The 15900-nt window shown below is 57.6% G+C and overlaps 1 protein-coding gene across 1 annotated transcript; it reads left to right on the top strand.

Moving 5' to 3' along the window:
- The first annotated feature begins 5109 nt into the window (after positions 1–5109).
- Positions 5110–13140, top strand: LOC122173462 (B-cell receptor CD22-like). The gene is made up of 6 exons (XM_065574090.1): positions 5110–6091; positions 6532–6936; positions 8640–8930; positions 9347–9613; positions 11291–11554; positions 12002–13140. The coding sequence occupies exons 1-6, from the start codon at positions 5974–5976 to the stop codon at positions 12361–12363; spliced, it is 1707 nt and encodes a 568-aa protein (XP_065430162.1). The 5' UTR covers positions 5110–5973; the 3' UTR covers positions 12364–13140.
- Positions 13141–15900: the final 2760 nt, after the last annotated feature.

Here is a 15900-nt window from a genome sequence, read left to right on the forward strand (position 1 = left end):
GGGGGGGAAGACTAGAGGGAAGAAAGGACATGATAAAAGGGAGAGATGTTTGCCATGCTCTTGCTCTCTTCCACCTCCATCTACAGACACCACCACCTAGTGACTGAAGCGCTGATCAAAGGGGAGAGCCTGGCTGAAGGACAACCAGCCAGCCTCTGGTGAGAAGCATCTAAGGTGTAAGGGCATTGAAAGTGTTAAGATCAGCTTAGAATACGTTTTGCTTTTATTTCATTTGACTCCCAAATCTGACTTGTTCTGCTTTGACTTATGATCACTTAAATCGATCTTTATAGTTAATAAATCTGTTTGTTTGTTCTACCTGGAGCCGTGCGTTTGGTTTGAAGTGTGTCAGAGACTCTTGGAAAATCAAGCCTGGGACATATCAATTTCTTTGATAAATTGATTAACTCATATAAGCTTGCAGCGTCCAGTGAGCATAACTGGACACTGCAAGACGGAGGTTCCTAGGGTTGTGTCTTGGACCGGAGATATTCGCTAGTGTCATTCGGTGGCACAATCCAAGGAGCAGCTGGCATGGCAGAGGCTGTGTGTGAACAGCCCAGGAGTGGGGGTTCTCACAGCACAGCAGGGTAAGGCTGGCTCCCAGAGTCAAGGATGGGAGTGACCTGGCAGATCACCCGTCCAGATAACACCAGAGGAGATGTCACAATACCTAGACAAAAATCTTCGATTAACTTGTAATTCCCAGGGGCAAGGGAGAGGAGAACTCGGGAGATTTCAAATCCCGAAGACAAGACAGGCAGGAAATTCCCGGCTCAAGTCAAAGTTAGGAGAACCCAGCATTTGACAGCAGCAATTCCCAGCCCTAAACAGGATCTGGGCTGCAGCCGGGCTCTGGGGAACGAGCAGTGGGTGTGAGCTTGGTTCAGAGGGTTTTCCTGGCTCCTAGAGGAGAGTGAACACAGGCCGAGGCGTTGACGGTGGAGTCTCATCGGGTTCAGGGTACTGGCAGCGCAGAGGGGACCACGGCTCGCAAGGACCTCGGCCGGCTCAGTTAGAATAGCCCCCCAGGCTGTTATAATCGTCTCCATCATCGTCCGAGGGGCTGGTGATATCCCCGGAGCGCAGGATTTCCTGCTGGGGACACAGAAAGACACACAGTGGGAAAGCGGGTCTGAAGACCAGTGATCGCACTCCCAGCTTGAGGGGGGGGGTGTCTGCCCCTATGGGCAGTGAGGGGATGAGTGGTTAGAGCAGGGGCCTGGCAGCAGGGACTCCTGGGTTCTATCCCCAGTGCTGGGAGGGGTCTATGGTTAGCGCAGGGCACTTTGTTCTGACCCCATTGCGTCGCTCCCCATCCCCCGCTCTGGGGCAGGACTGTCCGGCATGTGGTTCTAGAAACGCTCCTCATCCCGGTTTCCTGCGTTGCTGCTCCTGGGCAGGCTCAGGGGATCTGTGGCGGGTGCAGAACATCTGCTGATGGAGGGGGGAGGGGCTGGGCCGGGAGGTGGAGACCAGGCCAGGAGAGGGGCCGATGGACAGAACCAGGGACAGCGCTGGGGGAGGGGCTCAGTTTTGGCTTTGAAACGATGTGCCCCAAATTCTTGCTTCAACACCTCGCTCCCCTGAGCACATGGGCTCCATTCACAACAAAGTGTTTTTCTTTCTGGCCACTTTGCAGCCAGCGATTCCCCAGGGGCGGGAAAGGGGGACAGGCCCCGCCAGGGCGAAACCCAAACCCTAGGGGTCAGCCCTGTCCTGGGCCCAGACCGCAGCCCCGCAGTGCTAAGGAACCGACAGCCCAGGCCAGGCAGCCCCTCGCTGTCATTCTGTCTGTGCCCACGTGGGGGGACGTGGACACGGGGCCAGAGAAGGACCCTCTGTATGGACCGGGGCTGAGGTTACAGGTAGGATTGTATATTCCACCCCTCCCCCGTGCCCAGAGCACGATCGCCCCCTATTGTCTGTGCCCCAGGCTGATCGCAGGTCTGGGCTGAGATATCCTGAGCAATTAGTGACCTTTCCATTCCCCTGTGGCCCAGCGCCCCCTAGTGCCGGGCTGGGGCATTGGGGCCAGTCCTGCCTGCCAGGGGAGAACCTCCACCCTGCTCCCTGCCCATCTCCCATCCATTAGGGTTACCATTCGTCCGGATTCCCCCGGACATGTCCGGCTTTTTTCAGTTAAAAATAGCGTCCGGGGGGAATTTGTCAATGTCCAGATTTCCCCCCCATGCAGAGCGCTCGCGCTGACAGGGCAGCCGGCCGGATCGTGCCACTCGCACGGGGCTCTGGCAGCCAGAGCCCCTCCTCCGCTTTCCCCTCCTCTCCCCTGCGACTTGAGACCACTCCCCTCCTCTCTCCCCTCCCTCCCCCCCCCTGCATTCGCAGATCGCCGGCCGGCCGTTCGCATCGGGCCTCCGGCCGTCTGGAGCTCCTCCCGCTCCCCCTCCCCTGCTGCTGAGCACGCTGCTCTGCAGCACAGTAAGGGGGCCGGGGGTCAGAGAAGCGGCAGGGAGGTTCTGGGGGGGGGGGTAGTCAAGAGACAGGGAGCAGGGGGAGGGTTGGATGGGTCAGGAGTTCGGGAGGGGCTGTCTGGGGGTTGGGGGTGTAAGGTTTTGGGCAGTCAGAGTACAGGTGGGGGGGTCTCAGGAGGGGGCAGTTAGGGGACAAGGAACAGGGAGGCTTAGGTAGGGGGTGGGGTTCTGGAGGGCAGTTAGGAGCAGGGGTCCCAGGAGGGGGCAGTCAGGGGACAAGGAGCAGGGGGGGTGTTTGGGAGTTCTGGGGGGGGGCTGTCAGGGGGCAGGGATGGGGAGAGGGATCGGAGCAGTCAGGGGACAGGGAGCAGAGGGGTTTAGATGGGTCGGGAGTTCTGGGGGGGGGGCTGTCAGGGGGTGGGGAGTGGTTGGATGGGGCGTGGGAGTCCCAGGGGTCTGTCTGGGGGTGGGGGTGTGGATAAGGGTTGGGGCAGTCAGGGGACAGGTAGGGGGTAGGGTCCTAGGGGGCCAGTTAGGATGTGGGGAAGGTCTCAGGAGGGGGCAGTCAGGGGACAAGAGGCAGGGAGGCTTAGGTAGGGGGTGGAGTCCTGGGGGGCAGTTAGGGGCAGGGGTCCCAGGAGGGGGCAGTCAGGGGACAAGGCGTGGGGGGGGAGGGTTGGGGGTTCTGAGGGGGCAGGAAGTGGGAGGGAGTGGAAGGGGAAGGGGCGGGGCTAGGGCAGGACAGGGGCGGGGCTAGGGCGGGGCTCCTCCCATCCTCTTTTTTGATTGTTGAAATATGGTAACCCTACCATCCATGCCCGGATCGTGCCCACCCCTGCTTAGCCAGAGAGAGGAAAGTGAAAGGACTCAGACGCTCCTAAACAACCTCCTGCACCTGCAGCGAAAGGGGGGAGTTTGGAGCCACCCTTCAAGGCGCTCTGGGGCCTGGCCCAACCCTGAGCAGGTCCCCAGCGGGACCCACCGATATCTCACCCCTGCCCTGCCTGGTGCCACTTCCCCTTTCCCCTCTGGAGACGCCAGACTGATTGCTCAGCTCCCTCCCCGGCCAGATCGGCTGCCGGAGCCGCGGCTGCAGGATGCGCTCTAAGGTAATTGCACCTTCTCCTGCCGACGGGAGTGGAGGCTAGTGATTAGAGTGGGGGGCTGGGAGCCAGGACTCCTGGGTTCTTTTCCCAGCTCCAAGCAATCCCATTGTGCCGAGTGCCCTCCAGACACACTGAGAGACAGTCCCTGCCCTCTTGGGCTCCCAGGCTAACCCAGCCCCTTGGGGTGCTCCGGGGCAGAGAACCGTGGGGCTCAGGAGAAACATTCTATCAGGGGGCAGCGCACTTCATAGCGGGTGTTGGCAGAGCTCCCCCCATCCCCCACAGCTCCCTGTGTGCCCCCCTTCCACCTCCTCTAGGTCAGACTCCCTGAAACCTCTTTCCGCTTAGCAGGGGCTCTCTGTGCCCCCGATCACCTCTGCACCAGGGCCCCCAATCTAACCCCCAGGCCAGGGGTCCTCTGGGTCCCCCATTACCACCTCCCCCATAGCAGCTCCCCCCATGCCAGGGGCTCAGTCTGTGCCCCCTCCCCATTGGGACACTGGGCAGAGCTGAGCTGGCAGTGGGGTGGGGCTGGAAGGAGTTAATGGTGCCACCAGCCGGTTCTCAGATCTACCGTCAGTTTCAGAGCTGGCTGGAGCTGTGGCTGCTCTGACCAGATGTGGGGAGCTCTGTGTGTCCCCCATTTTCCCCCATCTGGTTGGTCGATTGCCCCCCCCCCCCCCGCGAATCAATATGTCTCTGCTCCTGGGAGCCGCCAACTTTCCCTGGCACTAGGGGGCGCTGTGCTGCAGGAATCAGGATAGGGACGCTAGGGGGCGTTGTGGTGCGGGGGGGTGGGGTGGAGGTGCTGGGGGGCACTGCGCTCTGCAGGGGGCAGGTTGGAGGCACTAGGGGGCGCTGTGCTGCAGGAGGGAGTGGGGAGGCACTAAGGGGCGTTGTGCTGTGGGGGGCAGGGTGGAGGCACTAGGGGGCGCTGTGCTGCAGGAGGGAGTGGGGAGGCACTAAGGGGCGTTGTGCTGTGGGGGGCAGGGTGGAGGCACTAGGGGGTGCTGTGCTGCAGGAGGGAGTGGGGAGGCACTAAGGGGCGTTGTGCTGTGGGGGGCAGGGTGGAGGCACTAGGGGGCGCTGTGCTGCAGGAGGGAGTGGGGAGACACTAAGGGGCGTTGCGCTGCAGGGGGCAGGTTGGAGGCACTAGGGGGCGCTGTGCTGCAGGAATCAGGATAGGGACGCTAGGGGGCGTTGTGGTGCGGGGGGGTGGGGTGGAGGTGCTGGGGGGCGCTGCGCTGCAGGGGGCAGGTTGGAGGCACTAGGGGGCGCTGTGCTGCAGGAGGGAGTGGGGAGACACTAAGGGGCGTTGCACTTCAGGGGGCAGGTTGGAGGCACTAGGGGGCGCTGTGCTGCAGGAGGGAGTGGGGAGGCACTAAGGGGCGTTGTGCTGTGGGGGGCAGGGTGGAGGCACTAGGGGGCGCTGTGCTGCAGGAGGGAGTGGGGAGGCACTAAGGGGCGTTGCGCTGCAGGGGGCAGGGTGGAGGCACTAGGGGGCGCTGTGCTGCAGGAGGGAGTGGGGAGGCACTAAGGGGCGTTGCGCTGCAGGGGGCAGGTTGGAGGCACTAGGGGGCGCTGTGCTGCAGGGGGCAGGGCGGGGCACTCAATGCGAGTGAAACCCTGAGGCTGCTCTCCGGGGTCCTCCCCGTCACCTTGGTTTGCTCAACGCCCAGAGGAAGTGGCAGCGTCTCTGCAACAAAACACCCCGGCCGAGGCCCAGCCAGTGACCCTTGACGCAGGGGAAACAGCTGCTCTGATGTCCTGTGCTGTTGGGGAGCGGGGGAGGGGGCGTTCTCAGGGCTTTTCATCCCCCGTCCCCTAAGTGGGGGATCAGACGTGAGGAGCAGCCGGGGCTTTTGACTCTGGACTGTGCCATGCCCGGCCTGCGGCGATGCACAGAGCCTGACAGCTGCTGCACAGCTGGGGAAACTGAGGCACGGGGGTGAATGAAATACCCTCATACACAAGTGGGCTCAGAGTTCTGGGCTCTTCTGCTGCTCTAACCACTAGACTCTGCTCCCCACCCAGGACCAGGGATAGAACCCAGGAGTCCTGGCTTCCAGCCCCCACCCCGTAACTGATTAGAGGCTCCCGGTGTGAGCTCCCAGAGGGTGTGGGTGGGGTTATACCAAGCCCTGTAATAACAGAACCCTGCCCAGCGGGGTGTGTAACGGTTCCCCTGCGTTTAGCTGCCTTCCCTGTGTAAATGTGACGCCCTTTGCACCACGCCATGCGCGACAAACCCATCCGGCAGCTATTTCTTCTGCCTTTTGGCAGGGCTAGTTAGTCAGAGCAGGGGGACTGGGAGCCAGGACGCCTGGGTTCTCTCCCAGCCCTGGGAGGAGAGCGGGGTCTAGTGGTTAGAGCGGGTAGCGGGTTCCCTGCAGTCTCCCCTCAAGCGGGTCTCTCTCCGCTACGGGTGTCTGATGTTGCTCTGGGTCATTGCAGGAACCGACCAGCCCTTCGCTCTTTCCTCTGCTCCCCGGCGCCGCGGCTGCCCAGGGGTCACCATGAGGCGTCTCGTCTGGCTGCTGTTCCTCCCGGGTAAGGCCCCTTCCCCTCGCCCTCAAGGTCTGGCTGCTTCAGACCCACAGAGCCCTGGGGGCCGGGGAGAAGGGAGGAGAGACCCGGCCCGGGGGTCACAAGCTCAGAGGGAGGTTTTCCTCTGTGAGATTTACTCCACTTGCATCAGACTAATGTGATCCAGGGATTAGCGGTGGGGGGTGGGCTGGGATTCAGGACTCCTAGGTTCTATCCCAGCTCTGGGAGGGGAGTGGAATCTAGTGGTTTAGAGGTGGGAATCAGGAATCGTGGGTTCTTCCCAGTGTGCTGATGGGGAAACTGAGGCACAGAGCCACACCATGAGCTGAACAGGGAGTTTAGTGCTGGGAATCAAACCCCGATCTCCTGAGTCCCAGTTCGGCACCAGAAGCGCCCGGCCAGCCTGCCCCTCGCTCCCATCTCTGTCACTCTGCTGCTTCCAGGCTTCCTCTGTCAATGTGACCCACCTGTCGAGGTCCCCGAGTCCCTGATCGCTTGGACGGGGGCCTGTCTGTCCATCCCGTGCCTCTATCGATCCTGTGTCCTGAACCCCATAAGGACAAAGAAATTGACCATCAACTCCCTGACCTGGTACCTGAACCCTGTGTATGACGTTGAGAAGAAAGATTTCAGTGGTACCGTCCTGTATAAACACAGCGCCTCCATCAGCCTGGCCGTCACAGAGCGTGTGAGGTTCCTGGGGGACCTGGAGAGAGACTGCAGCCTGCAGCTGTCTGACCTGCGGGCCAGCGAGAACGGTTCGTACGGGCTGAGACTGATCGTCTCGAGCACCGGGCAGAAACCGGAGGAGAGGAAGTGGATGACTAAGATCAGTGTGAACGTGATGGGTAAGAGGGAAAGTCCTGGGCTTCCTTGTAGGAACAGATTAAAGACTCATAGCCCACCCCACCCCACCCCCTGCTCTAACCACTCGACCCCACTCCCCTCCCAGAGCTGGGAGAGAACCCAGGAGTCCTGGCTCCCAGCCCCCCCAAACACTAGACCCCACTCTGGTAGCAGCCATCCCTGGGGACACAGCTCAATGTGCCTGGGATGACATCCAGGCCAGCTGTTCCTATTTTCTCCACCTCTGTTCCATCCCTTTAATGAGGTAACGACTCTCACTAAAGTCTGGGGCTACAGCCAGCCTTGAACTCCCCGTCTGCACGAGAACAGCACCGACCTCTGCCAGTCGAGCTAAAGGAGATGGGTCCTTACCTAGCAGAAGCAGTAGGTTGTTATCCTCCGTGCTGCTCAGCAGAGCCTCCAGCAAAACGGAACAACAGTTTGGATAGAAAACTTCAAAGTTGTTTCCGTTTTACGGTGTTTTTCCAAATTTCTCCTGAAATATTTTACTCACAAACTTTGAATTTAATTTTTCCACTTGCTTTTTGTTCCCTTTTCACCCCAAGTGCAGCACAAGGAAGAATGTTGGGGGTTGGGTTTTGTTATTTCATGTTTTCCCTTTCCCCCCATATGCCCAAGGGGAAGTAGTTTTTGGTGCCTCAGTTTCCCCACCTGAAAATCAGGGAGAATAATCCTTTGCCTATTTCCATTGTGGTCTCTTTGGGGCAGGGACTGTCTCTCGCTGTGTCTGGGCAGCGCCCGGCACAACAGGGCCCTGATGTCACCTGGGGCAGAGACTCTACCTAATGTAGTAGGAAGAGAGCGAGCCCTTGTATCAGAGGCCTGGTATGAGGCAGGCCCTGCTCACAGAATGTGGCAAGCACAGGGCTGATCTTGCAGAAATGCACATTGCTAAGAAGTGCTAGGCACAGAGCACTCCCGCAAACACAGCCCGATATTAAGTGGTACCAAGGAAGGTACAAAAACCTTCCCCCAGGATAACGGGAACACACTGACCCCTCCTAACAGATAAGATCAGGCTGACAGTACGGAACTTGTTTATAGCAGGGTATAAAGATGTACCCGAGGCTTTGTCTACACTAGGCACCTTTCAGTGACACAGCTGTGCCGCTACAGCCCTGCCGCTAAGAGGCGCACAGTGTAGCCGCCGTTTGTCGGCAGGAGAGAGCTCTCCTGCCGACAAAAAAATTCCACCCCCAGTGAGTGGCAGCAGCTTTGTCGGCGGGATAGCACTCCTGCCCACAAAGCACTGTTCACACCACCACTCTTCGTCGGTAAAACTTTTGTTGTTCAGGGCGTGTGTGTTTTTTAACATCCCTGAATGACAAAAGTTTTGCCGACGAAGTTCCAGTGTAGACACAGCCTCAGAGGGAGACTCTTTGGCCAGCCGAGGGGGCAGTGGAAAGTCCTGCCATGGACTGAGCTGCATCCATTGTCACGAGCAGACATGTCTTAGTGTCCTCGTAGAGTCTGCTGGGTGCTACTATCATGCTTTGTCGCCAATAAACCTGGTCCGGTGCCTTCGTACCTTAACGGATCTTGTGGTCATTGGGCGGTTCACTCGAGGTGTCTACGCAGAGCTGGGGCAGCACACAGAGAACACACACACGCAGCCGAACATCTAACACCACCTAATAATAAAGTGTTCTCCTTAATAACTTTCTCCTTTGTCCCCCTGACACAGATTCGCCTCCAGCTCCTCAAATCCAAGCACCCAGTGAGTTCAGGGAGTCAATCGCGGCCCAGGCAGTTTGCTCCGTAGCCTATCACTGCCCCGACTACCCCATAACCCTGACGTGGGTTGGTTTGGGGCATAGGACCCCTGAGCCCACCATGAGGACAGGGAGCGGAAGGACTGAGAGCACATTGACTTTCACGCCCACCTGGCAGGACCATGGGACAAATTTAACCTGCCGGCTCAGCACCCCGGCTGGGACACCGAGCTCCGAGAGCAGCGTGGTGCTGGACGTGAAATGTGAGTGGGGGGATTTGAACTGGGTGCCCCTGGGTCTGACAGCACCAGCCCCACCAGCAGCTCTGGCACTGACCCATAAAGCGCTGTACGGGCTGCAGTTCTTGGAGGGCACCGGGAGGTGGACTGGGGTCCAGGTGGGTGGAAGCAGATTGGCCAATGGGACGGGAGCTGGCAGTATTTTGCAGGAAGAGTGGGGCTGTAACACTGGGCAGGGATGGGCATGAGGGTCAGAGCCAGTGCCCCCTAGAGGGGAAAGGCCCAATGCCCCATTCCCCATCCCCCTGAGTCAGCCAGTCCCCTGCCCTGGATGGGAGCTGGCGCCTCCTAGAGGGGAAAGTCCCAGTGTCCCATTCCCTGCCCCATGTCTGGACAGTGTCCATATCTCAGCTGTTCACCTGCGTGTTGGTTTGCTCCAGATGCCCCTAAGGGAGTCCAGTTGAACGCGACACCCGGAGAGACTATCCGAGAGGGGGACAGACTCGTGCTGATGTGCATGACCCAGGGCAGCAACCCCCCCGTCTCCACGTACAACTGGTATAAGGACACACAGTGGTTGCACCAGGGGCAGGAGCAGAGGCTGGAGTTTGAAGCCAAGGGGGATGAGCATTCCGGCTCCTATCGCTGCCAAGTCACCAATGAAATACAGACGGTCCGATCCCCAGCGCTGCGGATAGACGTCCAGTGTGAGTGTGGGGGCTGGGGCCAGACGGAAAGGCAGGGTCTGTGGAACTGCCTGAGACTAGATACCTCTGCTGAGCACAAGGAGAGGACGTTATTGTACTTCCCTAGACACTTGTGATGTGGCCATCAGAGGAGGTGAAATAGGCAGGGCTTGTCACATCGGAAAAGACAGGAACTGAAGTTAAAGAGGAATCTCCATTCACTCTTAGCAGTACAAGGCCTCTGACACACAGCATGGCAGTTCGGGTTCCAGCCAGCAGAGGGCAATGTGCCTAATCTCTCACACACAGAGGCGGATCTGACCCATTCCCTCCAGCAGGGGGAGTGCTTCCACGCACAGAGCAGGATTCAACCTCTCCAGCATGGGGCAGCAGGGAGTTGTGCACACACACACACACACACACACACACACACACACACAAAAAAGACGAACAAACCGCAAACACTGGAACAATTTATTTTATTGCACTCAGGGGCAAAAAGGAGAAAGACGGAAAATTTGTCATTTCAAAAATGTGACATTCCCCCTGCCCCCCAAATCGGCCCATTTTGAAGCAGAACCAACTCAGCTGTTTTAAACGTTTGAAAGTTTTTTCAACCAGTCACCTCTCAGGAGAGCCTGAGAGCGTCTTGCGCCTGAATGAATTCGGCGGGTCACGCTTGGTCCATGACATATGCAGAAAACAACGTGTGATGCAGGAGGAACATTCGCTTTTGGGGTGAAATGACCCAGATTTTGCTAAAAAACCCACAGACCAAAAAGCATTTTCCCTCCCCCCCGCCCCCACAGCTTTTGGAGGTTTTGCCACAGACAGATAATTCGTTTCACTGGACAATTGGTTTGGTTTTGTGGGGTGGGGGCGGGGGTGCGGCCCGTTGAAAATCCAAACATATTTTTAGTTTTTTGTTTTTGATAAAAATCCCCAAAATATATTCAGGGTTTTGAACTTTTCCTGAGACCGTGTGACGGGGTTCACTCGCTAGAGTGGCACCTCCTGCTGGCCGTCTGGGGGATTAGTCCCCTCCTGGTGGTGTGTCGCCCGTAATCGTCACCACCAGCAGACCTGCTGCGCCTCTAACCTCTGTCTCTGGTGCTTGAGTTCCCTGGACCACTTCCCCGTGGCCCCAGCATCTCCTTCGCCCTCTTCTCAGGGCCTCCCAGCCTGCTAGGAACCCCGTCCTCTCTCCTTGGGCACCCTGCAGACACTGGCTGCCTCTGCCCCTGCAGCTCCTTTTATGTGAGCCCTCTGGGTCCTGGTTGGCTGCTCCGTTCAGCCGCTCTCTGATTGGCTGCTCCCTGCACAGCCTCCCGAGGCTGCTTTTAACCCCTTGCTTTCCGGTGTGGAGTGAACACTCCATCACAGAGCAGAAAATGATTTTTTTCACAGGAAATGTCTGGGGAGTTTTCGTTGAAAACACAAACATTTCAGATGTAACCCTCCAAAACTTCCCGAGAGAAATAATGGCCATTTCCCCAAATCAGGCAGGACTCTGCAGTGACACTGCCTCAGTTTCCTCACCCTACCTCTAGAGAAAGGATTGGCCCGTGCGTCAGGTGTTCACCGGGGAACTAAGTTCAGTTTGTTCTCTGCCACTGGATTCTCCGGGTAACCTTGGTCAAGTTATTTAGGGTTTCCCACGGAATAGTCCGTTTAAATCAGGGCCTTTTTATTCCCCAGACGCCCCAAAGGACGTGCGTGTTGAACTGGTGACGGGCTCTCAGATCCAGGAAGGGACCACGGTTGTGCTCAGCTGCCCCTGCAGGGCTCATCCGCCCGTCAGCAGCTACAGCTGGTACAGAAACGGCCAGCACCTCCCAGCACAAACCCAGCAGGAGCTGCGGTTTGACAAGATCCATCCCGACCAGTCCGGTTCCTACCACTGCGAACCTCAGAACAGAGTCGGGATGTCGGAATCGCCGGCCATTACAGTCGACGTACAGCGTGAGTAGCCAGGGCTCCAGCAGGGGGCGCTGCAGCTGGGTGGGGTATCCAGGATCTGCACTCCAGCTTGGCGTGGCAGAGCCTGCATGAATCCCGGAGGGGCAGGAGCCATAGCCACCCCCTAGGACCTCCTTCCGCCCTCTGCAGAGGCATTGGTGTGAGCGGTGGGATCCCGGTATGTACCTCAGCATCCACAGTGTCTGTTCATGGGTGGGATGCTCTCCCCATCTTGCCTTACAAAGCCCCCTGCTCGGACACAGGACCTCAGCGCAGTGGAGCTGGGAGTTAACACCCGGGGATGGATCCCCCGTCTCAGAGCGATGGGTGCAGGCTCTCTGCAGACTCAGGCAGGCGTTGACTATGCTTGGGGCAGTTCCCTCCTTTTTATTTCCTTCCTATAATGCCTCCTGAACACCGAGACACACCCCAATCTGGATTCTTTTCCAGACCCCCCCAAGGAAGTACGAATCACCCTCAAAAACCCCCAGCGCATCCGGGAAGGCGAAGCGGTGATGCTGAACTGCTCCGTGGGCAGCAGTAACCCCCCGGTGACCAAGTACACGTGGTACAAGGATAACAGCCAGTATCAGGAGACCCAAGAGAGCGTCCTGACCTTCCCTGCCACAAAGGAGCGGTCCGGTAGCTACAGCTGTGAGGCTCAGAACGCGATCAGCTATAGCCAGTCTTCATCTGTCTCAGTGGATGTGCAGTGTAAGTCATCGTCTCCTGGCTTCTCAGGCAAAATCTTCTTGGAATTTTCCCCGCAGGTGGGTTTGTTCGAGCAGATTGGCTGTTTGGCAGAGCTGTAATAGGGCACGGAGTGATCTTGGGGGGGGCCCTGCACTCCTTGGGGAGTGTCTGTGAGCCGCTCTCCGTTCCCCCTGCCTGGTTGTGGGATCAGAGGAAAAGGGCACACACATAGGTTGCGAGGGCTGGTGTGTCACATGGGAGCGCTGCGTAGGCTAGGTTGTGTCCACAGTGGGGCGGGGGGCTTGTCTTGCCATGGGGTGTGCCCAAGGGCGAACGGGTGGTAATGGTGCATAAATGCCGGGTTCTGTCCATGGTGCAGGTGAAGGGTCCAAGGGGTGGGGGCTTCTGCTCAGCGCCAGGGCATGTCTGTGACGGGGCGGGCGAAGGGTCACAGCGAATTTCAAAGCCAGCCGAGTGAGGCGCGTTCGGGGAAGTCAATTTCTTGACTTTTCTTGACTATTCCTTGACTGTAGCAAAGCTTTTGATACGGTCTCCCACAGCATTCTTGCCGGCAACTTAAAGACGGATGGGCTGGATGAATGGCCTATAAGGTGGATAGAAAGCTGGCTAGATCATTGGACTCAACAGATAGTGATCAATGGCTCCATGTCTAGTTGGCAGCCGGTATCAAGCGGAGTGCCCCAAGGGTCGGTCCTGGGGCTGGTTTTGTTCAATATGTTCATTAATGATCTGGAGGATGGTGTGGACTGCACTCTCAGCAAGTTCATAGATGACACTGAGCTGGGGGGAGAGGTAGATACGCTGGAGGGTAGGGATAGCATACAGAGGGACCTAGACAAATTAGAGAATTGGGCCAAAAAAACCCTGATGAGGTTCAACAAGGACAAGTGCAGAGTCCTGCACTTAGGACGGAAGAATCCCATGCACTGTTACAGACTGGGGACCGACTGGCTAGGCAGCAGTTCTGCAGAAAAGGACCTGGAGGTTACAGTGGACGAGAAGCTGGATATGAGTCAACAGTGTGCCCTTGTTGCCAAGAAGGCTAGCGGCATTTTGGGCTGTATAAGTAGGGGCATTGCCAGCAGATCGAGGGACGTGATCGTTCCCCTCTATTCGACATTGGTGAGGCCTCATCTGGAGTACTGTGTCCAGTTTTGGGCCCTGCACTACAAGAAGGATGTGGAAAAATTGGAGAGAGTCCAGCGGAGGGCAACAAAAATGATCAGGGGGCTGGGGCACATGAGTTATGAGGAGAGGCTGTGGGAACTGGGATTGTTTAGTCTGCAGAAGAGAAGAGTGAGGGGGGATTTGATAGCTGCTTTCAACTACCTGAAAGGGGGTTCCAAAGAGGATGGATCTAGACTGTTTGTTGTACTTAAAGTACTGCACAGGATCTTTTCAGGGGGAATAAGGCAAAGCACCACATTTATTGGTAATACATGTATCAATCAACACTGTATCATATGCATATGAGATATATTACACTCATGCACTCACATACACACACAAACACCCTCCGTCTTGTTGTTGTTACCAATTAGTTGCTCCCCTTAACTTCACTGGCAGGTGAGTTAGATGGGGGAGGGGTGGAGCCAGGCTTCTGCGGATCCAGATCGATGCTCCCATGTTGACAAGACGAGACCCAAGATCCTCTGCAAGACACCTCACATTTATAGCAGCTTCCCTTTCATGCAAATCTATACCAGATGCAAAATCTGTGTCTCTGTCCATTGGTCCTTTGTGCTGCTTCTCTCTGGGTGTTGTCCCCATGCTGTTTAAAGAGGGTGTTTTCAAAAGAAGGTGCTCGCTTCTAACCCCCGAAGCTGTCTAACCCCCAGGCCGTCAATATGTCTAATCTTCTTTAGTGAGTCCACTTGACAAGTTTTATTGTCCTTGGGTCTGGCTTCCATCCCCTCCCCAAGTGTTGCAGGTGTCTGGGGATGCACCTCCTTCATTCAACAGGGCAATTGATTAAGGGGGGGTGGGCGGGAATCTTTGTCTATTCTTAGGAAAGAGACATTTTTCTTTTATCTTATTCTATCCTTAGGGGCTATAACATTATACCAAGGCTCAATACAAAGTTTTCTATATAAGGATCTGATACAAAGTTGTATGAAAATAGAGGCATAATACAAAGTCATATGAAAGTTATGCGAAGATGCTTAATGCAGAGATTTATCTACATGTTCTCAGTGGTGGCAGAAGACAGAACAAGGAGTAATGGTCTCAAGTTGCAGTGCGGGAGGTCTAGGTTGGATATTAGGAAAAACTATTTCACTAGGAGGTGGTGAAGGACTGGAATGGGTTCCCTAGGGAGGTGGCGGAATCTCCATCCTTAGAGGTTTTTAAGGTCCGGCTTGACAAAGCCCTGGCTGGGATGATTTAGTTGGTGTTGGTCCTGTTTTGAGCAGGGGGTTGGACTAGATGACTCCTGAGGTCCCTTCCAACCCTGAGATTCTATGATTTGCAAATGGAAACTGCTCCCAGCCAGCGCAAGGTCTCAGCTCGCACGGTGTGAGGAGAGACTGGCAGAGTTGGAGTCAGTGGGTCCAGACCCTCAGCGGGTGTCTGGGTTACAGCGGTGGGGCTGGGAACCAGAACTCCTGGGTTCTCTCCCCGGCTCTGAGAGGAGAGGGGGGTCTAGTGGTTAGAGCGGGGGGGGGGGGGCATAGCAACAGCCTCTGGCTGGCAAATGTGACTCAGCCCCTGCGCTCTGCCCTCCCCCACATCCTGTGTGTCTTTGCCATGGTCTGCCTGGGCCGCGCTCCAGCCCCGGATGTGGGTGACTGTGACAGGTGCTGGGCCCCAGTGGGAACGTCACAAACATGTAGCAATCGCCTGGCCGCTGCTGGAGGGGAGAGTGGCTGAGCGCTGGCTGCGCTGCCCGTAGACCGGCCCGGGGCTAGCTCACCATGTGGGGCCCTGCCCTGCCCTTCCTCTGCCTCCTGATTGGTGAGTGTCCACCGGGTGCCTGCGGAGAGAACCCAGGAGTCCTGGTTCCCAACCCCTCTGCCCCCGCTCTAATCCACTAGACCCCACTCCACTGGGAGCAGTGGGGAGAACCCAGGAGTCCAGGCTCCCAGCGCCCCTGCTCTAAACCACTAGACCCCACTCCCCTCCCAGTGCCAGGGACAGAACCCAGGAGTCCTGGCTTGCAACCCCTCTGCCCCCTCCGCTGTAACTCACTAGACCCCACTCCCCTCCCAGCGCTGGGGACAGAATCCAGGAGTCCGGCCTCCCAGCCCCCCTGCTCTAATCCACTAGACCCCACTCTGCTGGCAGCAATGGGGAGAACCCAGGAGTCCGGGCTCCCAGCCCCCCTGCTCTAACCCACTAGACTCCACTCCCCTCCCAGCGCTGGGGACAGAACCCAGGAGTCCTGCTCGCAACCCCTCTGCCCCCGCTCTAATCCACTAGACCTCTCTCTGCTGGCAACAGTGGGGGGAACCCAGGAGTCCGGGCTCCCAGGTTCTGGGGCAATTCCCTTGTACTAAGTGACAGATGGGGGGAGCTGTGGGCATGGCGGGCTGTGACCCGAGGGGAGCGGGTGGGGGATGGAGGCTGGCCTCTGGCTGGGTTGGTGGCAGTGTGGGGGTCGGGCTGATCTCCCCAGGGAAGAAGTTTCCGTGAGCTCC

This window comes from Chrysemys picta, chromosome 20 (genome assembly GCF_011386835.1).
Source record: "Chrysemys picta bellii isolate R12L10 chromosome 20, ASM1138683v2, whole genome shotgun sequence".
Lineage (NCBI taxonomy): Eukaryota > Metazoa > Chordata > Testudines > Emydidae > Chrysemys > Chrysemys picta.

Coding starts and splice junctions, on each gene's coding strand:
- LOC122173462 (XM_065574090.1), top strand. CDS start 5,974: ATGTTGCTCTGGGTCATTGCAGGAACCGACCAGCCCTTCGCTCTTTCC. Junction 6,937..8,639: donor GATCAGTGTGAACGTGATGG/GTAAGAGGGAAA, acceptor CCCCTGACACAG/ATTCGCCTCCAGCTCCTCAA. Junction 11,555..12,001: donor CATTACAGTCGACGTACAGC/GTGAGTAGCCAG, acceptor ATTCTTTTCCAG/ACCCCCCCAAGGAAGTACGA.